This window comes from Polistes fuscatus, unplaced genomic scaffold (assembly GCF_010416935.1).
Source record: "Polistes fuscatus isolate 324 unplaced genomic scaffold, CU_Pfus_HIC Scaffold15, whole genome shotgun sequence".
NCBI lineage: Eukaryota > Metazoa > Arthropoda > Insecta > Hymenoptera > Vespidae > Polistes > Polistes fuscatus.
Genome location: NW_025113053.1, coordinates 562,358 through 588,187, shown reverse-complemented (window position 1 = coordinate 588,187; position 25,830 = coordinate 562,358). Strand labels below are relative to the sequence as shown.

Genomic DNA, 25,830 nt, shown 5'->3' with positions numbered 1-25,830 from the left:
GTCAACGTCGGCATCCCTCTTTTTCTCCGATCGACGGTGGTGGTGGTGATGGTGGTGGGGGGAGGGATGGGGAGGGGTGGGGGGCTCTGGACTGAAAGTGCATACGTCGACGCTCCAGGGGGGTGTTCTACTCTTGGCAGAGAGATGGCCAAACAATTTTCCTCCTTGGTCGGTCCAAGTGACTTTGACCAACTATCGAGACAAATCCAAGAAACGCGTCCATGAGATTAAAGAAATAGATAGAAACTTGTTGTTCTGCTTTCGAGATTTCTAAATAATGTTTAGAAATATATATTATCATTTTCTAAAACGTTACATTTATCTAAATATAAACAATCTATGAATTACATAAATTCGCGTTAATTACCCGTATGGAAAATGCTAGAAGAAATTAAAGGGTTGCGCGAATAGATAAAGAAAGAGATAGGTTGGCGGTCGAATAGTGGGGGAAGGAGGACCCACGGGCGAAACCCATGAAGGTGGGGGTAACACCACTGCCGGTAGTATATACAAGCGAGATCCTTGCGCGACTGTCAGTCTCCCGTCGGCATCGGTTACGATATTAAAACAGTGTTCACGAGTTTTTTTATTTCCAAATTTGGTGATTTTCTAATATTCTTCTTTGCCCTTATTTTTCCTTTTTTTCGCGTACTTTATATATATATATATATAATATATATATATATATATTAAACGCGAGATTGATTTATTTTTTTCTCTCTTCAAAGTGAGAGAGTTAAAGAGAAATAAAGAGAGAGAGAAAGAGAGAGAGAAATAGTGTAAGAGAGATAACACTGAGAGACTGTCCGATTCTCCGGTGTTAACGAATATCGGGTTGTTGGCTGGCTGGCTGGGTTGGTTGGTTGGTGGTTGGTTGGTTGGGCGAACCCTCCCTTCTCTCCCTTCTCTCTTTCTCTCTCTCTCTCTCTCTCTCTCTCTGATTCTCCTCTCCTCATCGGCATCGTCGTTAAGGGAGCGGCTACTCTTCGTCGTCGTCGTCGTCGTCGTCATCCTCTGCTAGGAAGTGGTGGGCGTCTCTTCTTCTTCTTCTTCTTCTTCCTCTTCTTCTTCTTATTCTTCTTCTTCATCTTCATCTTCTTCAAGGATTATACGTTATGGCAACTTACGCCGCTTACAGACACGTCGAACTCGACAACGTCGGTTACGGGAAGAAGAGGTGGGTTGATTTTTGATTTTCCTTTTTTTCTTATTAGCAGATTGAAATTCGAAGGTAGGGAGAGGAATCACAGAGGGATGAACAATGGTGTCTCCCTCCCCCTATTTTTTTACTCTTTCTTTTTCTTTTCCCTCTTTGCGTAGTTTCCTCCTCCCCCATACCTCGACAGATTTTTCCAGATCGATTTTGTCTAGAGATGATACTACGTACTTTCTTCGATTATTCGAGATATATATATATATATATACACGTATATTAAGTTGTTTTTTTTTTAAATATTTATTTATCAATAATATGTTTGCATTATTTTAATATGCTTAACGCGTTCCAATTTTTCTAACGTATATGATCTTTAATTTATTATCGGATAGAGTAGATAAAAATTTAATATTATTTTTAAACGACGCAAAATGGTGTATAAAAAAATAAAAAAGAAAAGGGTTTAGGAGAGGGAGGATGATAGGAAGGAGGAAGAAATGCGCGCGCTCGAGCCGATATTTTGTAATTTTCAAGTTGACCGGGAAATTCTATTTTACGGGGGGAAAACGTTTGTGTGTTTTTTTTTTTAGTCAAAGATACTCGACCATTTTCTCATCGATTTTTACGTAACTCGAACGTACACTTTGGTTTTTATTAAATAACTGGATTAATGTTACAATTTTTTAATTATCCATGTAAACGAACTCTGTCAGCCAAATCGAAGTGGATATTATCGATAAAATTAAAAAGAAACAGAGTAATGAAATAAATTGTAATAAAATTGACACGTACGATATTAACATTTAATTCAACGTTGAAATTTTGTCCTCGTTTACTTTAGATACGCACGCATATCAATACTAACTTCGAATCGAAAGTTAATAACGTTTAATAATTACCTATATCCGCGTGCGTATACCTTGTGATAAATGAAAGCAATCATTAATAAAAAAATACAAATAGAGCAAAACAACAACAACGAAAAATAAGAAGTAAAAGAAAAATAGGAAAGCAAAGGAGGAGGAGAGTTACGAAAATTCACGTTTGAAATGTTTCGTCGTTAATTTACAACGTCTAGAAGATATTTTACCGGGGTTTGATTGTAATTGGCCTGGATTTTTATTATTCGCCATACAGTTTCAGTTTCAGGAAGTATATTTTATCGTTTCAACTATCATTAACGTAACATTAAATCGGGATATACGTACGTTATATCGTTATATTTCTTCTCTAAGAACGGTAACCGCAGAAAAAGAGGCACGAATTAATTTACCATTGAGTTCATAACGGCTTACCCCGGCATGAAGCACCGCAGGATGAAGAAGAATTAAATAAAAATGATAAAAAACAAACAAAATGTTGAAAGAGAGAGAAAGGGGATGGGAGAGGAGGAAAAAGGGTGATTAAAAATGTTCGAGACGATGATTCTATTTGCTTGACTTTTGTTAGCAAGCTTCCGTGTAGGACATCAATTAAAAACCAGAGTTATACATTGAGAAAAGGAATTTAAGAAGAAAAAGAAAAAGAAGAAGAAGAAGAAGAAGAGTAACAGCAGCTGGGTTTAGAAAGCGTGACCACCGTTTTGTATCTTATCGTACGATTTGCGTTCCATAGAAAGGATCAAAGGTGTCTAATTACCTTATTTTTTTATTTCATTTTTTGATGACCTAGAATTTGAATATTAATTTATGATCACACACGCGTAAAAGAAAATTATTTACTCCTTTGGTAAAAAAGAAAAAAAAACTTTGACCAAACAATGAGAGAACCTTCTCCCTTACATTATTTATTTTTTATATTAAATATATTTATTTTGTCGTGTCTCTATGGTATGGTCGCAATAAGAAAAAAGGAAAATACAAAGTAAGAGGTACGATTTTACTCGTTAAATTGTAAACTTTCTCGAGCGTATTTCTCGATTTGACTGAATTTTTTCTTCTTAAACAATTACCGCAAATTCCAAATGAAATCTGTAGACATGATAACCGACTCGGACGAGTTTCGTTCTTATTACATACCACTTGTAAATACATATGTGTGTGTGTTTGTGTGTGTCGCTTGCACGCAGGATTCCGAGAACAACTTTCGTATATATAAGTATATAAGTATATAAGTATGTATATGCAATAACTAACATAAAATAGAATTACTATTGGAGATTATAGGAAAGTTGTAGTACTTATTGTACATGAAACAGTCGATTGAATGCAATAATATTAAGTGCAAATCTCACATACATACACGAAGCACGGTTTTCTTTCTATTCGTGCGTGAAATCAAGCGCGATATTAGTTCCTATGAAGAAAACCAATCATCTTCTTCGAAGCTTAGGCTTATTCGCAGAGATGAGAATATTTTTTCTTCTTTTTTTAAAGATTCTTCTTCTTCTTCTTCTTCTTTGCGAATTTACGATTCGTTACGGATAATTTTTATTTTTATTTTATAACCATTTTTCATTCCATTTTTTTTTCTTTTTTCGTGCAACGCCATTCGTAAATATTTTCATTCTATAAAAACTCATTTATATTTTCTTTTTCGTGTTATTCGAAAAAAAAGAAAATGATTCGTAACCATTAAGAATAAGTTACTTGCATATTATTATAAGTATGATAATTTAATCTTAACGAGTTAGAATCTTCATTCGTTCATGCGATATATTATTTGAATGTATGTGTGTGTGTGTTATTCATTTATTATTCTAACCAGCTGATTCATGGTTAATCAACTCGAAATGATATCGAGAGACACGCTATGAAATTTTAATCGCTAGTCATCCCCTTGATTTTCTACTATTCGAATTGATAATTATCGGCTTTGTTCAAATGAACAAGACGTGTTCTTATTTCTTATACTCAATGCATCATTCTCTACGAGAACGTCGGTATAATGATCGCTTTGTCTTTCAATTAAACAGGGAAGACCTTATAATTTTCGTAATCGACAAATGATAATCTCATATTTTTCTCAATTATTTTCAAAATTTCGTCAACGATTCCCTACGTTGGCCTAATCGCGATCTAACATCTGGGCCACTAACACGAGTCAAAAAAAAAAGAAAAGGGGGGTGCTTGTATTATAATGGTAAAAGGAGAAAGAGAGCAGTTTAGTTAACTGCAATGTTCCTACTGCATCGTTGCAGGGAGAATAGAATCTATAAAACACGCCATATGTTGAACATTGTCGTGGGAGTTGGCTCGTTGCTTCATCATTGACATTTATTGACGCTTTACAAATAAGGATTATCGACGAAAGAAAATAAAAAGAACAAGACCCGTTCGAATTCTCTTTTTACGGTAGATTAAATTACAAAAAAATTAAATAAGACTCTCTTTAGATGGACGCAATAAGGAACAAAAAAAAGGAGTTCGTTAATTGGGGACGATCAATTTTAAACGATCCAAGTGGATGTTCCAATTTTATTCGCTAAATATATATATATATATATATATATTACCACCGGTGGTACACGCAGACGTATTTTTTATTCGATACGTCAAAGCGGCAAATAACTCGAATGAATTAGTCGAACGATAAATAATTTGGTACGCGAATAAAAAACAGAACGCGTTTAAAAGTATATCAATGAAAAAATGTAGAAAAAAATGTAGAAAAAAAAAGACCCAATTAATATAATTCGAAGCTTTAAATCTAATAGGAATAGTAGTCAGTAGTATTATTATAGTGCGGTCATTGAGCGAGCATAGCAAACAACGGCTCTTTTGTCGCGTGGTTCCACGTGTAAAACGAGATAGGGTCCCATAGTCGTCTCGTGTATCCAATGTCCGTCGAAATATATCATATTACCATCCAATGAGACTACTACTATCCGGATGTGGCGTTTGAAACTCCCACCTCCACCTTTTCACCTCCGTTTCCCCCTTCGCATCTCCCTTTCTACCTTTTACCTAGCTGACGAGGAAGAAAAAAGAAACTACGGGGTTACTCACCCCCGACTCGTAGGGTGGGGGTGGTGGTGGTGGTGGTGGTGGACGCGTGTACAACACCCCCCACCACCACCCACACCGTGCTCGACAAGAAAGGGTGGATTTGTTAGACGCAAACACTCGTATACAATAATGTGTGTGTGTGTGTGTGTGTGTGTTGCAGCCATTGGCTTCGCTTATTTTTTACTCTCTCATACACACACTGTCGCGTTTGTTAAGCGTGAGCTTTTGAAAGTATCATCTCTGGCCACTTCGCGGGGCTTCCACGAAGAAGAAGAAGAAGAAGAAAGAAAGAAAGAAAGAGAAAAAAAAACAACCGGATTTTATCGACACGGCGCGTGCCTCTCGTAGTAGAAGCCCTTTTCCCTTTTTTCGTTCCTTTTTTTTTAATAAGAAAAAAACGAGCTTCTCACAAGCGACCGTCTCCCGTTTTAATTAACGAAGCTTATCTCGAACGAGTACTACCGGTGTCTAGCCCTTTCTTTTTTTTTTGTCTGTCTTGTTTCTTGTCCTCTTGTCTCTTGTCTTGTCTCGCAGATTATTAAATAAATAAATGAAGATTTTTCTACGATTTGTATCCGTCGAAAGAAGAAATATATGATTTAGATCAGTTTCATAATTATGGGCATAGTATATGACTTATGTTAGATCACTTTCTTAATTATGAGCACATATTCTTGTCGAGAAAGAGCGACTCCGAAGTATGGAAGAGAAGAAGAAGACTATCGGGGGTGTCTGGTTACCATATCAAACTTCATGACAATCAATGATCATGTATCGGCGTATCAAAGGGGTGGTATCGGATCACGTTGAAGATGAGATGAGATAATAATAAAAGAAAGGAAGAGACGTTTTTAGTAGTACGATCGCACTCGATTGTTAACAACGATTAAACTCAACGTGTTAATTTATATACGCAATAATGATAAATAAATTATTATTAATATTATTAATATAGGAATATATAAGAATAATAAAAAAAAGAAAAAAAGAGAAACCACGATAAAAAGTTGATCGAAAAGTATAGAAGGTTTTTAAGAGACAATAGGTGAATTAAGTGGCATGACTGTTTGCGTGGTGTGCATTGATATGGGTGATTACGCCATATAACCGAGAATCATGTCTTATATACGTACCACCCACATCCTTGCTTGCAACTTGGTACCATCATATTTATAAACTCTTCTCTTAACGCACCAGACACACTATCCTTTTACATATTTACGTACTTCTTTCGTAAATGGACCGTGCATTTTACGGTAATCATTACCTTCCATTGTACAAGTACGAACCAACGTTATTAAACTCGACACACTTGTCTCTCTCTCTCTCTGAAAAACCTTTGTTTCCTAAGTGAAATTATTATTAACAACAACGCGAACAAAAAATTATGATTATAATCGGTAGAATAATCTACTGTATTATATTTTCTAACGAAAAAAAAAAAAAAGAAAAATTAGTGTCCCGTTCTCGCGTATGATTACTTTTGTATATTATTTTGTAGAAAGTTGCGTGCATATCTTTATTTATGAGAAAAATAAGGATACGAATAATCAATTGCGTTGTTTCGCGCGTAAGAGTAGCAAATACAATAGATTTAATCTTTTTCTTTTTCTTTTTCTTTTTCTTCTTTCCCCTCTGTCTTTTGCAACGGAATTGATTTGGAAATCGGTTGGCTAAGATCTTTAGAATTTCGTCGAGATAATTTACATTTGAATAAATCGTGTGCCCACCTTCGCGTTTCATAGTTGAAATCACAGATAAATTATCGAATAGAAACGAAAGAAAGAAAAATAAGTCGAGAGAAATTGGGGCCTCGAATGACTCGTGAAATATCCGTAGCAAAACAATTATATGGTTTTTTTTCCAAGGTACTGGGAGAGTAGTTATTTGGAACCAAATAGGGAGGAATTAAGTCGGACTGACGATGATGACGATGATGATGATGATGATGAGGATCGATAGATCGTTGTGTGGTTAATCGGGTTGAACGTGGGTGTAATTGGCCAATTAGTTAATCCTTGATAAAAGTTTCGTCGTGTATCATTAGTCTTTCACGATTCATTACGAGAGAGAGAGAGAGAGAGAGAGATTTTTAGGTTCTTACATCCTGGCCGATTCTTATTTATTAGCTTGTTACCTCTTATTAGAGAATGAACTTCATCTTATTATGGTATCCGTTCGTACTACTTAATCTAATTTACGTAATTAATCTTTAGCTTAAAGAGAAAAAAGAAAGGGAAAAAAAAAATCATCGATCACGAAAGATATTTTTATTTTTATTTTTACTTTTTTTTTCCAAAATCGTTGAAATGATTATCTCTCAAAGCGATGAACGAGAATTTTCTCGTCTCGTCTCGTCGTCGTTAATAATTATTCATCTAGAAACAACGTTGTAAAACGTATTAGAAAATTGCACTTCTTGTACGTTTCCAAGGTAAGAAAAATAAAGAAGAATAAAAAGAAACATTCTCTAAAAAAAAAAAAAAAAAAATAGAAAGAAAAAAAAAACTATGGCAAAGTACGATTAAACTCTCCTGGCCGACATAATTCTCCTACCGCGACTACTAGATGAGTAATTGCATTCCACGGAAATTTGCTAGGCGTCAATGACACTAGAAACGAACACACCACCATTACCAGTACTCGACGATTAAACTTAACTTAAACCGTTCTATTTTGTTGTTTCCAACCGAGAAAATACATTTGACTCGTGAAAGTATTTGAACACTTATATCATGGAATATTTGATTTATTATAATAAGCATATTATGTTATAGTAATATATAGTTATATACAAATAAAACATTTAAAATACATTTTTTGCTAGCTGCCAGGGAACAAAATGAAAATATAATTCAAAGTGAAAATGATTGTTTTAAGATATGTCGGTAAGCGTTGTATAATATACAAGTATTCCATGGCAAATGTTTCGATAATTTTATGAGTCACCGTACGTGTCTAAGATATTTTGTTCTTTTTTCTAATCATATACTTTTTATCAAGTTACAAATGATTCATCAATCGCACGTGCGAGTACTGTTCGAAGTTGGCTTTCTAATGTACAAAGAAATGATTTTTCGTATTGTTTTGTATGATTACGATATTAAATTGTAAATTTCCGGGGACCTTTCCGATGACACGTACAAAAGGTTATTGAGATTCTTAAAGTGATAGTTAAACTTGTATCGAAGGTAATGCTCGAACGCATACGTGATAAGATGTCTGCCCATTCACACGTACTCATTTTCTTGAATACGAAGTCGGCAGGTCGATAAGTAAGTAAGTACTATGCATCGGTTGTGTTGTATAAGCCTTTTGCTTCTTTGTTCTCCACTTTTCTCTCTCTTTAACAATTCTTTTTCCTCTATAGCAATAGAACGTATTGTTCTGAGTCTTCTAAAATCTTCTAAATCTAAAAGAGAAACGAGTATATGTAATGCTGACAATATCGACCTTTAACGTGTATCCTCGTTTCAAAAAATATTCTTCATTATTTTTTTTCTTTTCTGTCTTTCAGATTAGATTATTTCAACGTTGTAATCATTTTCCTAGTAAAAATATGCAAAGAGAGGAAGAGATAAGAAAAATCAAGGTTACGCGTAGAGTTACGTATAAAAATAGATATTTTTATTATGTTACGTTTGAATTTGGTTACAATATTGATTGAACGATTCATTTTGTTACCTCATTATCATTTTCTTTGTAGAAACGTAGAGAAAGAGAAAGAAAGAGAGAGAGAGAGAGGGAGAAGAAAAATTAAGGCTACACAGAAGAATTAAAATAGAATATTTCTTTTGTCGTCTATTATAAAAATAGGCAAAAAAATATAACAGTTAACGAGTTTCTATCGTGTTTTTTGGTCACCTTCGGTACGATCGAAGTTGAAAGTTTTTGTATAGCTTCTCGCGTTCCGCTTGCGTGACAAGGTGATTACAAAAGGGGTGGGAGGGGCTGGTGGGTGGGTGGGCGAGGGGAAAAGAGGCTACGAAGTCTCTCGTTCCTCCCCCTGCCCCCGTCTCCCCCCTCTCTCTCAATCGGATCCCTACTTATTCGGTGAATGATCGATTATCGTTTTAATCGATTCCGCTTGAACCGAAAGCTCGATGTAGCACGGAAAGTGTTCTTCGGGGCCCTCGTGAACCGTAACCGATATTTTTCCGGTTTCCGTTCCCCGTAACAACGCCGATTGAGAATAACGGTCCTCCTCTCCTCGTCGAATGGTTACGGTTTCCGAAAGTAGTATTACGAGGAAGCCGATTTGAAATAAGTCAAATGCCGTCATGTTTCTAGCAGGAAGAACAGAAAAGTAGGGGGGAGAAAAATGCAAGAAGAATTATTAAATGCAAGAGAAAAAGGTTAACCGTTATCGAACGTGATTGGCTCTTCGAAAGAAATGAGAAAGAACAAACAAAAAAATACTCTTCGAATAGGTACACACATTTATATATGTATGCGTATATACCATCGTTACATATTTGTACTTATATACACGCGCGTATATGTGCACGTGTATATACCATCGATGCATACTTGTACATACTTTGTACATACGCATACATATATACGTGGGTATATACGGTTACGTATTTTACCTATATTCGTAATATTTTACATTTTCGTAACGATCCTATTAAATAATTTCCCCCGTCCAGCCACCCCTCAATTATGTTCATTTTTCTAGGCCAAGACTTTGGAATTGTTTTTTTCTATTGTTAAAAGACAATCACGTTATACTTCGTGACAATGTTACATCTTTATCAATCGGCGATGTCACCGAACATGATGCAACGATTTTATATTATATGTTTATCGTGAAAATGAAAATCAATTTCTTAGATGTTTATACATATTTATAAAGAAGATCATCAAGGATGAATCATGATACTATGTTATCGCGTTTAAGATATAATATATATACTTCCAGTTGAAGTTTCAGCAATAAAAGATAAGAAATTATGATTCATTTTGTTGCATTTCAATCGTGTTTATAATCTTGATTTATGTTCGAAATAGATAAAGAAATAATTGGGATATTAATTATATGGTGTTAAATATAGAATCGATAAATCAATAATTAAAATCGATGATCGGTAAAACTATCTTACGCGTGTTGTATATATTTATATACTTTATATGAAGGAATATATCGCGAAGAGGCGTTCGTCGACATTCATCATACGGCATATTTCCCGACACACCCATCCTGTTGTTCTTCACTCGTAGATTTTCCACTTCCTACCTACGGTCGAAAGAGAAAGATTATCTTCCAATTCTCGAATATATCGGTGCTTTCAAGTTTAACTGTACCTTACATTAAATACATATAAATATATTTTCTAATCGTTTCAAATAAATGAATAATAAAGCATATTAATGAACAAATCATTTTTCAAAGGGTGGTAGAAATAGTATACGAATTTATATTATTAGAAATATATATATATGTATATCATATTAATGAATAAAAAAATCATTTTTCAAACGGGGGGATAGAAAAAATATTATACAAATTTATAATGTGCAATAGTGTTCACGTGAGCAAGAAATAGACGTACCGTTGTAATTTCTAGCGCAAATCCAATCAATGGAAATGATGAAGTACACAATGGAGTCGTTAATGAGCGAAGGGTGGTGGGTTAAAAGCGTGCACGTTGCGCATGTTGTGCACGTTGCGCATGTTGCGCACGTTGCGCACTATATTCGCGGAAGCAAGGAAGGGTCGACAACGACGTCGACGACGACGACGACGACGGATTGTTTTCTCATTGATTAAAATCCTTTTCAATGGTCTTCGTCAATGGTCGGCCGTGAAACGTTGAAAAGCTTCGAAGGGGTCTAAAAAAACCTCTTCTCTCTCTCTCTCTCTCTCTCACACACACACATCGTTGAGTTTTTCAACGGGGGGTCGACGACGAAATTTATTTCGTATCGTCTAATTGCAATCACTCTAATTGCGTCTCCCTCTTCTTTTTCTCTTTTCTTTCTTTTTTCAACACTAGAATCACAGACATTCTCTTTCTCTGTCTTAAAACACAAAAAAATAAATAAAGCAAAAAGAGAGGGAACGTTAAGAGGAAAGGAAAGTATACTAAACTCCTCGCACGTGCCACAACGAAACGCGTGCCGATCAAGCACACACGGGGGGATGAGGGGGTAAGAAGGGAGAAACGTTGTCGTTGACTCGGCTGCTCGTTAAATAGAAATTAGAATTGATTTACCTGCTAGATTGAACGGTACTTATCTTTGTTTCTCTTCTCAGCACGGATGCTGCTGCCTTTGGTATTATTTTTAACGTATGCGCAACAACCCCAACTACAATTTATTCTCTTGCGTGAAATTTAAGCTCAACCATGGTTTTTTTCTTTTAACATTATTTATTTTAACATTAGATTGTTTTCTTTTAACGTTATTTCGCAAATTTCTATCTAGAATCGGGATTCTATTGTTTGACGTTGGTAGGATTGAATTTTATAAATGTTTCTATGTGTAATTTAATTATTTCTCTTTTTTTTCTTTTCTAGTACTTTCTAGGTATTTAGTATATTTTTGACATATTTTCTAAGTGGCACCACAATGGGGGGGAGTGTCATCAGCGCTCGTTTAATTGTTTTGCGCATGACATCAATGTGGTGCCACTGGGATTTGCCTGATAGTTTTGCGCATGTCACCAATGTAGCTATTTAATTTTAATAATAACCAAAAAGTCATCTAATTTTGCGTTATATATATATATCTCTGATCTGATCTTTTAGATATTATCTAAAAAATAAAATGGCGTCGCACCGATATTTGCCCAATAGTTTTACGCATAACACCAACGTAGCTATTTAAAATGAAATATTGATTTATTTGGTTTATTATTACCAAGAAGCGATCCGATTGTGTCATATATATCTTGCTGCGTTATATATCTGATCTGGTATATAGTTTTAGAAACGATATTATCTAAAAAAAAAAAAATAACATGGTGTGTGCCTGGTACCACCAGACGGCATAACATTAATTTTATTTATTTGTTTTTCAAAGTAATCAATTGAAGAACACACACACACACATATACTAACAATTGATCATTATTTCAGAGTATTGAAACCACCTGGCGGTGGAAGCAGCGATATCTTCGGTTCGACTCAAGACGAGACCAGTCCACGTCGCGTGAAGAATCACAATCAATCTCAACTTGGTAGCGCATTGTTCGGCGACGCTACAGATTCCAGCAACAACATCACCACCACCACCACCACCGGCAATATGATGGATAACAACGGCGCCGAGACAACAACAACAACAACACGCTCCGGCATCAAGCCCGGTAATGATTCATACAATCGCCTGTTTGGCCCTCCCGATGCCCCACCCGCAACCCCAAACGCGAAAAATTACATGCGAAGCAATATACCCCTCAACGGGGGGGATGATACAACGTCGCCCGCTAAAAGTACATCAAGCACCAATTCGAGCTCGAGTATCATCCACAACGGCTTTACCAATACCAACAATTCTAACGTCAACGATATCACAGGTAAGGACATCGTCGTCATTTGCTGATAGACGACTCCATCTTCTTCTTCTTCTTCTACTGAATTTTAATCTTAATCTTCTTCTTCCTCATTTATCCTATTCTTTTATTTTTCTATCATCTTAATCACGAGAGTATCTAGATACAGTTGCAAGATACATCAAACTGGTTAGAACATTTCTAATGGAAACTATTCTTATTTTTCTTTTTTCTTTTTTTTTTTTTTTAGCAGCTACGAACGAGCATCGATTATTACGATTAACCCCGTGAAGATTATATCATTGGCTGAATTTTCATTTAAACAACGGTACGCGACTGGTTTAACTCTAATATTCATTTTATGAAATAACGATATTGTATGATCAAACAAAATACGCATTTCTAAGTTTGCTTTTGATGATACTTTTCAAGGGTCAACTTAAAACTTTGGAGTACATATTTCAAGAAGCCCATTGTCAATAGAATAATTTTTTAATAAATGTTTCCATTAAAATGTTCCATCCTCTGTGGTGGTAGTTATGCTCGTGTAATTTTTTTATTTTCTACATTTATTATTTATGATTGTTTTTGTTTCAAACGCCTATGGAGTATTCCGAAAAATTGTCTTTTTGTACTCCTACGAAGTAACGCCAGATTTTCTTTCCATCTCTCTTTCTCTCTCTCTCTCTCTCTCTCTCTCTCTTGTTAAGTTCAAGTAAGAACTTAGAAATGCACCAGACGCGATATGCTTCGTGTTTCATAGCGGTACTCTTACGGTTTGGTAAAAAAACTTACAGCGGGATATTTTATAGACACAGAAGGAAAGAAAAAGAGAGAAAAGGAGAGAGAAAGAAAGAAAGAGAGAGATGGAAAATAAATTGCTTCGCTGAATAACGTATCTTGAGTACTTGTATCTGGACACTGCCGATTACTATTATAACTATATTTTTCGTTTTTCCTCAATATATGTATATATATGCCTGTATACCTATTTCTATATGTCTATACAGGATGGTAAAAAAAAATATATATATGGTTCGATATTTAATTTAATAATATTCACCGAAACAAGTGTGTAGAAAATATGCCCAATTAATATTTTAAATCAACTCCATTTCTTTGCAAATAAATTTCTAATCATTTATGTACGTGAAATAATATTTTCTAAACGAATTATTCTGGGTACATATAATATGTCGTTAATAGATTTAACTTAACGATATCTAATCATTTATAAATAATAAAAGTTAATTTTTACATTGAAAAATTATCAAAATATTAATTAAATATTTGTTTTTACTTCTCATAATAAATACACTCTCAATGATAATGAATGGTTAAAATATGGGATCCCCTTTTTTCTTTTTACCACCCTGTATGTCTCTATATAAATATATATAATATACGAAGCACATTGTGGCATCGATTTTTTTTTTCTTTTTTTTAATTATTTTTGTATAGATAAAATAAAAACTCTATCTTAAAATATGTGTCCGCGCGTTGCAGGCTCTCACGTGATATAAAAATCGTATGTCACAAATTGGTCTTCGTTCTTGTTCCTTTTAGTATTGTAAGTTAGACTCGTTTGTTTGTTTGTTTTTTTTTTTTTATTCTTATTAGAAATTTAGAATTTTTAATCAGAAATTTAAATAAAACTTATTGTTAGAAGAGCAAAAGAAAAAGAATATAACGTTGTGCAATGAGAGACGAAGTTTTGATCAGGTTTGCATTCTTCCTCTCGTACGAAAAAAGAAAAAGAAAAAATTAAATTAGAAAAAAATTCACAATTTAAATTGATTTATTATATTAGTTGTGTCGTAATGTGTATAGCATGATACTTATAAAAAAAAAGAGAAAAAAGAAAAACAACAATTTATTTCTTTTTATTAATGTATAGATATATATGTACTTACTTATACACATTAATCTAATGAAAAATGAATTTTCCTTAAACTGTTCGCAAGCAGCTTTTAGGAGAATCAAACGATTTCGTAAGTGTGCAACGAAAAATATTTGAGTAGACGATACAACATTTTGTCCACCCTATTACACATATTCTATCTTTATCTCTTTTTTTTTTTTTAATTTGTTTGTTTGCAATTAGACATAGATAATCTTACATATCTATCTATCTATCTATATATATATATAGAATTTTGATTTATCATTCGTCATGAATAATATCTCCTTTTATATTAGAAATGCATACACATGTATTAAATAATCGATACAAATATTCATTTTAGATTTTTAGACCATAATTTTTACATCGTTAACAAAATGTAAAACAGTGTAGGGCCTGCCACAGTATAAACGGAAACACATATTTTGAGTTAGACGATTGATTATTATCATCATCATCATCATCATCATCATTTATTATTATTTGTATTAAATTTGTTTTTTTTTTTTTTAATCACATGCATTCGCAATAGCACATATAAGTATATATATTATTTTTGTTGTCATGTCATTTACAATTTCTATTTGATTTTTGGATTGACACCTCTTTTATTTTCTTTTTTTTCTTTTTTTTTTACATTCTAGCTAAGAGAATGTTAATAACACACACGGAACGCGTTCGCTTGTTAAATAAAATTTCACGAGCGTAGAGCTCGTTATTTACCGACATTAAAAATGTTTTATTTTACGCGTTTAAGTGAAAGCAAAACGCCATATATACTTATATATACTACGGTATATTGCATATGTACACATTTTCACGTTGATATTTTTATTAACACCGCGTCCGAGCTATTATTTTTTTTTCACGTGCTATTTCTTTTTTCTTTTTTTTTTTTCTTTCGGTCGACTCGTTAAAACACCTGGTCTCGTTGAAAAATCATTTCAAAGAGAATAACTACACAATTTCTGGCATTTTCCATAGATAATATCTTCATCATACGTCATCCGATGAAACTTTTTTTTCTCGATCTACAAATATTTCTGTCTTCGCTATTTTAATTTCAATAATCAAATCACATTTTGCTTATTTCGCATTCACCCGCTTATCTTATTGTTAGTATAAATACACTAAAAAAAAAAAAAAAAAACTAGCATCACATGTTCCATTAATCTTTATTATTTTCTTTTTTTCTTGTTAAAAATCTTTTCGGACAGACGAGTAAGTAGATGACAAAGATAAAATCGATTACACGACGATGATTATAAAATTGAAAAATATTTTCTAAATAGTACAATAAAAATGATTCATTATTTTGTGATTCTTATTATAGCCAGAGACAAAAGATTATAAATTAAAATCATTATCGTTTCAACGTGTAATAAACATTTGTAATATTTAAAAGTGTAATGTAAGATCAGGTGTTAAATTTGATATGTGAAAATTGATAACATATATAATCTCATCTTATTCCATTTAAAATATAAATTACATATTCTTTTGTTGTCTATAAAAATATGTGTTAAAATGTAATATATAAATAATTGTATTATTTTTTTTACTCGTTTGTACGGAAAAAAAAACCACACAAACTGTCGCATTCATAAAACACTAACGTATGGGGGATGCGATTGTTTCTCTGTCTGTGTTTTGTGATGACGTTGTCGATGATGCATGGTATCGGTGATGGTGAATTTCTGGTACGTGTCCTATTGCTTAACGTGCGGCAACGGATGATATCTCTCGCTCGCTCTATCTGAAAACTTGGCGTGTTCCGTTCCTGTTATCCTGTCGAAAATCCTGGCAGGAGGAGCGTCCTGCATGCCACGCAATCCGGTCACCGGAGACGGAGTCGACGTGACGCCATTGAGGCGCACACGAAGGTGTAGAGGTAACCTTTACATTTGCCAATATTATTTCCTCCCACTATCAATATTATCATCATCATCATCATCATCGTATTCCTTTTTCCCCCGTTCGTAAATTTTGCCCATTCTTTTTATCCTTGTCGCATCTTCATAATACGTCTTGTTGCACTCCGTTCGAATTTGCCGCCATTTTGGTTGACTTCCGCTTATTTTGTAGTAGACGGTAATTAAAAAAGTAAGTTTTACAGTAAAGAAAAATCGTGGTAAATAGTATTTTACCTTTTTCTTTTTTTTTGTTTTCTTGCAATGTGGTTTAATTAAAAACAAAAGGAAAATCGTAATTATGATTAACACCATTTCTTTTTGCGAGACACGCACACACATGAGAGTTTTAATGTAATAATTAAGAATAAATTAATTGCGTGAACAATTTGGTGTGACGTAGAATATGAGAAAAACGTACCGCGAATATGTATATTCGCTTTTAATTTTTTGTCTTTGTTTTTTTCTATGTACCGAGTGTGTCGCTTTATACTTTTTAACTCTCTCTTTCTCTCTATCTCTTTTCAACTCTTAATTTTCTGTTTTTTGTTTTTTTTCTTTATATATATATTTACCCTTTTATTGTCATGAAGTAAAATGATCGAATTATTTACCTCGTGTGACCATTAATCTCTCATTACCCTAAACGTTATTATAATATATATAAACGTTCTCTTTTCTTTTTTAAAGATTCCAAACGATCCGAATAGGAAGCTTCCGTATGCAGAAATATATAATAAAGCGCGAATGCATCGCGCAATTTTGAAATATTAGAAAGAAAATATATAGAAATAAATTTATATACAAAAGTTGAAAAGAAAATATCACAAAAATTCTATTTATAGATGGTAATCCAGTAACTGGAACCGGGTATACGTCTGAGACGCAGAATGGAGGATCAGCGATGCAGAATGGAACAGGTAGCTCAAGTTCCAGCATAGGTGAGAAATCGAATGGTTCATCGCCAACAGGAAAACCAGCAGGAACGCGTACCCGTGTCCCACCTGGTGGATATTCATCTGGGCTTTGGTAAAAAGGGTTGTTGGATCCGTCATCTTTCCAGCAGCAGCAACGGAAACAGCAGCAGCACCAACAACAACAACATAACATCCCTTTCCATCCTAGAGCGTGAACTAAAAGACAAAATTTGGCGTGTCAATGGTTGAAGAAAGGACGAAAGAGAAGAATACAAAATTATGATAACATACAAAAACAAAAAATAATCAACAACAAAATAATAACAATACAGGCTCTACTACCATCTCTTATTTCGACTCTTGTCGTAAAGTTTTCTGTATCGTGAAAATAATGAAAGAAAAATAGACACACAAGCCTTTCTAACAACTCTAAAAATTTGCAGGCCAAACTAAAAGGATAAAAGTCAAAAAAAAAACACTAGCCATCCAAAATTAATTAGTCGTTTTTCTTTTTGGAAAAACTTGCATAATCTAGCTGGTCGTCGAGTCAAAAGGAAGAAAAAAAAACTAATAATAATAATAATAATTAAAAAAAAAAAATACCGTTCATTGATCGTTCAATTCATTTGATATTATTCTCGGCTTATAGTTTCATAACATGGAAATGATAAACTTAATCGTAAATTGCTACTATACATTATATACATAAATATATATATATATATAAATATATATATAGTACTTTGATAAATCCATCGGACGAGAAAAAACGAAAATTTTGTTGATCATCCTCCTTCTTCTTGTTTCTATCTATCTCCGTCTTTTTTTCTCTCGTTTTTTCTAAACTTAGATTTTCCAAAAGAAGCAGAACTAAAACCCCAATTTCCTATTTGTTATCATCAACATCATCATCATCATCTTCTTCTTCTTCCTCCTCCTCATCCTCCTTCGTAATTCTCGTCTAATAATTACATTTCGGCCTTAAAGATAAAATAAAAAAAAATGACGAAAAATCGCAAGGCCTGTTGCCCCCTTTATCATCCCTCTCGTCGCGATCATTTATTAGAATTTAATCCTGACTTAATCGAGACTAAACTAATAGAATAAATCATTTCTAGTACAGTGGTTTGATCGATATTCTCGATTGTAATGATCAAAAGTAATGAATAAATAAATAAATAAATAAATAAAAATTAATTAATTAATTAGATCGCACAGGCGTGGACGCGAAGAGGGCATAGAAATTTAAAAAAATAATTAATAAAAGAAAAAAAGAAAATACTCCCCCACGCCCCCCAAGAAAAAAAAAATACGAAACCAACTTATAATCTTCTCCTAAGTATAATTAAAAAAAAAAAAAAATAAAATGATAATAAAAAAAATTTTAAAAAAAGGAAAAAGCATAAAAAAAAAGAATTAATCAAAGAAGAAAAAAAAGTCGCAGTCGTCGCGGATTCTCTCCCCCCTTTTTTTCCAAGAGAACTGTGTACTAGAATTAGTCATGTGATAATATCTAAAATAAAAGTACATGATGCGTTAAACCCATTAAACCGCTATATAGTGCGTTATTAATCTCCGTGCCTTCTTAATTGTAAACTTTTTTGTGGTGCATGGAAAATAATGGTACATGCAAAATTAGACAAAAGGGCCGATCACATCTCTTATAATTATTATTAATCGGTCTATGATATATAGATATATTATATCCAATGAGTTTGCATGTTATATATTGACGAACTTTTCAATTGAAATGAAGTATACATAAAAACGATATCAATTCTTGTACGTATTTGATTATTTATATATGTAACAGAATGCTATTATTAATATTATTATTATTATTATTATTATTATTATTACTACTACTATTACTATTATTACTATTATTATAATTACTATGATTATATTATTTGTCTTTTTTACCGCAATCGATTTCCTCTAATTCAGGGCACGCATTTAGAATTTAATATGTGAGTATATTACGAATAGAGGAAATATTTTACCCGTCGCTGATCATGTATCGCATATTCCTTATCTGCTTTTTATAATATATATCCTCACATATTCGTATTGGGATATATAGCGGATTATTATTACTATTTACAAATATTTCTTCTATTCTGTTATACTTTTAAGCTTTCTCTTTCTCTTTTTTTTCTTCTTCTTTCTCTATTCCTCTTCATCTAGTTTTCTTTTTTACAATTATTATTTCACAGCAATATTTCGCGCGCACGCGCATACACACACACACACACACACACGTGTATCGTCTCTTCTCCTCCTTTTGTTCACCAAGTTTTTTTTTTTTTTTCTTTTTTTTAATGCAATCGTTTGGTGTGAGCAAAGTTATATCATTTGTAATGCATCGTAATTAGTCATGAAGAAAAGCCTTTTTGTATTCTGGCATTGATTAATAAAGTTTTGTAAGCAATAATTATCTCTTTGCAAGTGATTCTTATTGTTAAAATATTTTGCGTTTAGTCAGTTTTCATGGTGTTAAATTATCTTCTATCGGTTTATTACTTTACAATCAAAAATATTATTTCAGGCACATCTTTGTCAACAAAACTGCGTTTTAATATTGGAAATTTTGTATTTAATAATTATTCGTACAGTTTCGAAAACGCTTGGAATAACAGGCAACCATTTATACATTTATTTTATATAAAAAGTCCCTGAAAGTATATAATCATTTGTACAACATACATGATAAAAAAAAGCTCCTGTAACATGATGCATATTTGGTACCAAAAATTTATTAAGTATAAAAAAATATAGCGTATAACACAAATATGGTTACAATTAATTTATTTATACAAAATCTTTTAAAAAAGACGAAAAAATTTCAAATCGTAAAAAAAAATATTAATAATATAGTATAATAAGGTACGAGAAGTAATAAAGTAATGCAAATAATGAGTAAAAAAAATTAACATATACGCGACAAAAAATAATTATAAATAAATTCAAAGTTACGTATACTTGTACTTGTACTTGTATATAACATTACTTAACGATATTGGTAACGGACAAATATTACTAAATTTATTTCTCGTTGAAAATTCTTTTTACCCGATATACATTATACATACATCTAATATCTTTTTTTAATCATTTAATAACTCATTCTTGGTTTTTTTTTTTTCTTCAAATACTTGCAATAAGAGTTCTTATCTCAGACTCGTTAGCTTTACAGAGACTAATGAAGAGGTGTTTGTTAACAGTTTCTTGTTCCATTCTTTTAGCAATTTCACGTGATCTGTTTGTAATAGCAAGTGGAATACCAGCCAATCTTGCTGCATTAAATCCATAAGATTTAGGACAAGCACCTTCGCTGAGTTTATATAAAAATGTAACAGTCTCTTGAGATACTTCTTCCTCTTCTTCAGTTTCTACCATACATGCCTAAAGAAACAATAAAATAACAATTTTACAAGTGATACTTTGTCTACGTTTGAAATTTTTATAAAAGATCGAATAGGAATTGAATTATTTACCATGTGAACTAATGTTACGTCTGGATTGTTTTTGTAATCTTCTACCAATGAGTGATAATGCGTTGAAAATAATGTACGGCATTTTAACTTTGTCAGTTCGTTAACAACTGACGCAGCTATTGCTGTACCATCATACGTCGAAGTACCACGACCTATACAATAATTAATATTTTTTTATTTTTTAAATCAATATATCAAATAAATTATCGATTAATCTTACCTAATTCGTCTAGCAAAACTAAAGAGTAAGGTGTGGCGTGTTTTAATATTGCAGAAGTTTCTGTTAATTCTACCAGGAATGTACTCTGGCCAGCTAGAATGTCATCGTTTGCTCCTAATCTTGTAAAAATACGATCCACCAATGTTAGATTACATGAACTTGCTGGTACGTGACAACCCTAAAAGATTAAAGACGAAATTAATTGTACAATTTTGTTGGTAGTTCATTACATATAAGAAAAAGCGTTTGTTCTTAAAATATTAAATTGATACAAGACTTACTATTTGTGCCATGATCGATAACAATCCTATTTGACGCATCAAAGTCGATTTACCTCCCATATTTGGACCGGTTAAAATAATTACCGAAGCTGTCTGATCTTTAGCAATTGAAGTATCATTGGGAATAAAGTTATCGGACAATATACACGGATGCTTTCCATCTTTGATATCGATGAAGATCTGTTCGTACATCATTTATAAATATAAATGGATTTCTTGTTTAAAATTTATGTTGTTATATTTTAATAGGATATCTTCTACTTACTTCACCCTCGTTCGCGTCATGAATTTCTGGAATGCACATATCACCGCTATGAGCATATTCGGCAAGAGATATGAGAACATCTAAAATGGCTATTTTATGAACAGCCATATGCCACATATCATACTTCTCGCTAAACTTGGCGAATATTCGTCTGTTCAAATCCTTCAAAACTTTGTCTCTAGTTTCTTCGGCGCTCGTTTGTCTTGCTAAAAGTTCCTAAGAAAAAAATATTCGCTGGTCAATTTCCTACTTTATTCGCTTATGCTTTTATTTAAAATTTTTATTCATTTACAACTAATGGTAGAAAAATAAAAAATGCAGTTGATTGCAACTTACTTTTGCTTCCGCGGTATAGTAACGCTTGAAGCCTTTACGTTGGGACGTTAATTCGTATCCCGATCCTACTTTTTTTGTTTGAGAGTCTGGAACTTCAAGCTGAAATCTTTTTCTATCGTGACCGAAGAATGTTACCTTAACGCCAAAGTGTTTTCTTTGCTTTGCTAAGTAAGCATCTAAATCTTCCTTTATTTCTTCCAACTGAGATAACACTGAGTCATATTCGTCATCCACTCCTTTTTTAGGAACGATACATCCCTGTTTCTTTGCTTCCTCGTGATCGAATGCTGTCTGCACATAAAATATTTTATTTGGTCGCGTGGTGTTAAAAAGAAAACAAAAATAAAAGATGTTGAAATATTTATCGTATAATTTAATTACTTTAAAATAATCGAGCGTCTCTCTCAAATGAGGAAATTCTCCTTCCGGCTCAAATTTGATACAACGGCTTATCAAATTAGTTTTGAAATCTGAAGAAAAGAAAAAAGATAGTATTACCAAAAAAGAATTAATATTTAGTATTGATTCAATATTTAAACTTGAATACATACCAGAACACAAATCAATAATCTCCAATACTTTTTCAAATCCATTTAAAGTTGTAGTAAAGTCCATGATCTTTCTTTTCGAGTACGTCTGACCCTCGAACATTATTGCTCTTCCTTCAGGATGATTCCATAATTTAGCTTTATTTCCTAATGCATGTATTCTAAAAATACATATATAGAAATTCAATAAAAATGATATCGCTAATGGTGTGTTTGATAGATCTTAATAAAATATTTAATATCTCACTTGCTTAATAATCTTTCTAAATCTGGAAGATTCGACAGCACAGATCGAATAGACTGCACCACATTCACTCTTTCCATTAACTCTTGTATAGCCTCTTGACGCTCTTTTATAATATTTTTACGACAAGATGGTCTGCATATCCATTCTCGTAATAACCTGCATTATTAAATTCAATGTAAATCAAGCAAGGTAATAATAGATATTATATTTTTACCTTTTACCAAATGCAGTTGCACAATAATCCAATGTTTTCATAAGAGAACCTTCCCCAAAAATTCGTAGATTGTTGATTGTAATAGCATCCAACACCTGATCAAAATTAATTTGTAAAAAAAGAAAACAAACAAGTTTGATATACGTAAATGGTATCTTAACAAAATACGTACCATATTATTCATAAGTTTTGTTTCTGTACGTTCATTGCCATTGAAAAAATCAGGTGGTACATATGTCTTAAATTGTGCCTGTGCCAATAATTGTTGATCGAGTAAATACTCTTTAAGTAAATAAATGCATCCTCCAAGAGCACGTACTGCTAATTCTTTATCTTCGGCAGGAGTTAAACCCAAACTATCTCCTATAAATTCATATTATAAGAAAACACGTTCGTAGAAATTTTTTTTAATATAAATTGTATATACGTACCTTCGCTTAAATAAGGTTGTAAACCTTCAGGCCAAACAAAACTTGAATCTTTCTCTTTTTTAAAATATTCTCCTTCGTGAAGATACTTCAATTAAAAAAGACATATTAATTAATGCATCGTCAATTTGATTAACAGAAAAAAAACAAATATAATTTTATTAATCTTACTTTCAACGTGTTTGCTGCAGTCCAAAATTGTACATCGCGTTGTAGAGATTCCTTGTAGGCAACTGCCATTGAATTATTTAAAATTTTCAATACGGCTGGTGATAAATTTCCGCGTTCGTAAACAATCTAGAAATAAGGATATACACGATAAGAAACGAAAATGTTTTATACTATTATTTTTATTAATTATTATTAATATACACTTACATGGACTGGTGGATAATGTGCAAATAAGGTCAATAGTCTGGAATTGTAACAATCATCCACAAATTCTCCAAGATGAAAGTCACCAATCGTGGTATCTATGAAACATACTCCAAAACTGCTATTTACTCCTGATTTACATTTTTGAACCAAAGAGAGAAGATAATTAGAATTAGGTGTAGATACGTCAACCTCCAAAGGAGTATGAACTCTAGTACCCTTTGTACTTATTTGACAAATCTCGCGTTTTACAACCTTGTCGTATTTAGTTACTTTGGACACTAAAAAATAAAAAAAAGTATCATTTAATATAAAACATATGTGTGTGTATTATATATTTAAAATATCTTTTGGTATAATCCTTTACTTTTACTACAACGTTGTGTCATCATGTCTGGTGTTTCAGTTTGTTCAATACGTGCAATCTTATATCCTCTTTCAATAAGACTCGTTGAGAAACGTCCATATCCAATTTCTGGGAAACCAGAATGTGCAAATTCTCCCTGTAAGAAAAATAATTAGAAATTTGATAGTTTTTTTTTACTTCCTTCTATCAACTTACACGCATGTATGTTAGATTAAGTTCATTAACTCCAGTAACTGCATCCATGTGATACAATTCATAAAACTTTCCAACTTTGAAAAATAGAACGCAATCAAAGTGTTTGCTCTTGATTTCCCACCACTGTCTCATGGCCTATGGAAGATATTTAGTAGAATTACATTAAACATTTTATATTTATAAAGAATAAAAGGTCTTACAGGTGTCTGATTGTTAAGGAAATCCAATGGAACGTAAACAGTCTTAGAATCATAGTTTGGATCGGTCGGTGGTCTTCTATTAATATCTCTTCTTTTATTAGGTTGAAGAAAATCATATTTTAAGTGAGGCCATGAATCTGCCGGAGTAACAGGTACACTTGTTGATTGTTCCTGAGATTGGGATGCAGTAATTGATTTTATTTCCTTTTTCCCTGACCGTTTGGGTGCTCCTTTTTCTTTACGTGAACCTTTGGCAATTACAGGCTTTTTTGGTTTCTTCTAAAATATTAAAGAACATTTATTATAAAAAGAGAAATAAGAACTTAAACTTTAATGCTCTACTAACCTCAGGAGTTTCTTCTTCTTGAGTTTCTATTTCACTTTCTGTAACACCTTCAGATAATTCAGATTCGCTATCTTCATCTGCTGAATCTAAATACATGTATAAAATATAAATGATTTGATAAGCATTAAAAAGTTGTTATAAATTAAAAAAAAAAGAACACGTACCTGGTTTAAAACTATCCCCAGAATCTTCGCTATCATCGGGTATAATAATTCTACGTCGTTTGGTTTGAACCGGTGCAATTTCTTCATTATCATCCGACTCCTCATTTTTCCAATTTCTTTTGCGTATATCAGTTTGACGATTTTCTTTTTCTTCTATTTTTTTCTGTTCTATAAAAAAAAATTGTGCATTCGCAGTCCATCAACAAGGAGATTTATATGTGTATACTTATAATTTAAATTTCTTGCAATATAAGTTAAATAACAATAAATAATAGTAGAGTTATAATACTGAATATATATTTCTTTTGAAATAAATAAATAAAATAAATAAATGTATTCATAATTTAAGGAAATCGATCTAGAAATATTTTAGCTTAAAAACCTTTGTTCTTTCGTCCACTTTTCGGTGTTCCTGGCGTTTCAGTCTTCGTAACTTTATTATCTTTATTATCTTTATTATCTTTTTGTTTAACAGTCTTTGGTGATGTAAAGTAATTGTACAATGTATTTATTTTAGACATTTTTTTCTATTTTTAATTAGTATTTAATAGTTGGAGAATATTTAAACAGAATTTCTTGGAAATTATTCGTTCGCTTCTAATTCGTACGACGCTCATACTTCTCTTCCGACCCCACGAGGCCAAAATCGCGGCAAAATTTTGACCATCTCTCTGATGTAATACCTGATCGATCAGGTAAATTTTTCCCTAGATAAATAGAAACAAAAAATAAATTATTTATCAATTATATTTATACAGAGCGTATCGTAGTATTTTTTCGGAAAATAAATCATCAATAAAAACTTCCGAAAAATTA

At 32.5% G+C, this 25,830-nt stretch overlaps 2 protein-coding genes across 6 annotated transcripts; one reads left to right on the top strand and one right to left on the bottom strand.

The window, feature by feature from the left end:
* Window positions 1-495: 495 nt before the first annotated feature.
* LOC122514543 (microtubule-associated protein Jupiter) lies at window positions 496-19,765 on the top strand. 4 transcript variants are annotated; one of them, XM_043631436.1, is made up of 7 exons: window positions 496-601; window positions 729-1,027; window positions 1,105-1,177; window positions 12,186-12,625; window positions 14,569-14,592; window positions 16,312-16,395; window positions 17,260-19,765. In XM_043631436.1, exons 3-7 carry the CDS (start codon window positions 1,116-1,118, stop codon window positions 17,445-17,447), a joined length of 798 nt encoding a protein of 265 aa, XP_043487371.1. In that variant the 5' UTR covers window positions 496-601; window positions 729-1,027; window positions 1,105-1,115; the 3' UTR covers window positions 17,448-19,765. The 4 variants fall into 4 exon arrangements, with proteins under 4 accessions (XP_043487371.1, XP_043487373.1, XP_043487370.1 ...); XM_043631438.1 differs by having other exon boundaries at window positions 529-601; window positions 973-1,177; XM_043631435.1 differs by lacking the exons at window positions 496-601; window positions 14,569-14,592 and having other exon boundaries at window positions 975-1,027.
* On the bottom strand, window positions 19,496-25,830 carry LOC122514539 (DNA mismatch repair protein Msh6). Of its 2 annotated transcripts, XM_043631428.1 has the most exons (20): window positions 25,397-25,750; window positions 25,015-25,182; window positions 24,851-24,936; window positions 24,505-24,783; window positions 24,305-24,439; window positions 24,110-24,245; window positions 23,746-24,023; window positions 23,539-23,664; window positions 23,371-23,455; window positions 23,112-23,302; window positions 22,940-23,034; window positions 22,726-22,881; window positions 22,482-22,639; window positions 22,312-22,400; window positions 21,931-22,221; window positions 21,595-21,810; window positions 21,330-21,509; window positions 21,049-21,226; window positions 20,829-20,980; window positions 19,496-20,736 (listed from the first exon to the last, which is right to left on the bottom strand). In XM_043631428.1, the coding sequence occupies exons 1-20, from the start codon at window positions 25,533-25,535 to the stop codon at window positions 20,479-20,481; spliced, it is 3,396 nt and encodes a 1,131-aa protein (XP_043487363.1). In that variant the 5' UTR covers window positions 25,536-25,750; the 3' UTR covers window positions 19,496-20,478. The 2 variants fall into 2 exon arrangements, with proteins under 2 accessions (XP_043487363.1, XP_043487362.1); XM_043631427.1 differs by having other exon boundaries at window positions 22,312-22,639; window positions 25,397-25,830.

Bases quoted from the DNA above. Each gene is read 5' to 3' on its own strand.
- LOC122514543 (XM_043631436.1), top strand. From the start codon at position 1,116: ATGGCAACTTACGCCGCTTACAGACACGTCGAACTCGACAACGTCGGT. The intron at 12,626-14,568 runs GTAAGGACATCG...GTTCGCAAGCAG, and splicing joins TAACGTCAACGATATCACAG to CTTTTAGGAGAATCAAACGA. The intron at 16,396-17,259 runs GTAACCTTTACA...TTCTATTTATAG, and splicing joins GCGCACACGAAGGTGTAGAG to ATGGTAATCCAGTAACTGGA.
- LOC122514539 (XM_043631427.1), bottom strand. From the start codon at position 25,535: ATGTCTAAAATAAATACATTGTACAATTACTTTACATCACCAAAGACT. The intron at 21,510-21,594 runs GTAAGTAGAAGA...ATGTACGAACAG, and splicing joins ATGACGCGAACGAGGGTGAA to ATCTTCATCGATATCAAAGA. The intron at 20,737-20,828 runs GTAAATAATTCA...TTGTTTCTTTAG, and splicing joins ACGTAACATTAGTTCACATG to GCATGTATGGTAGAAACTGA.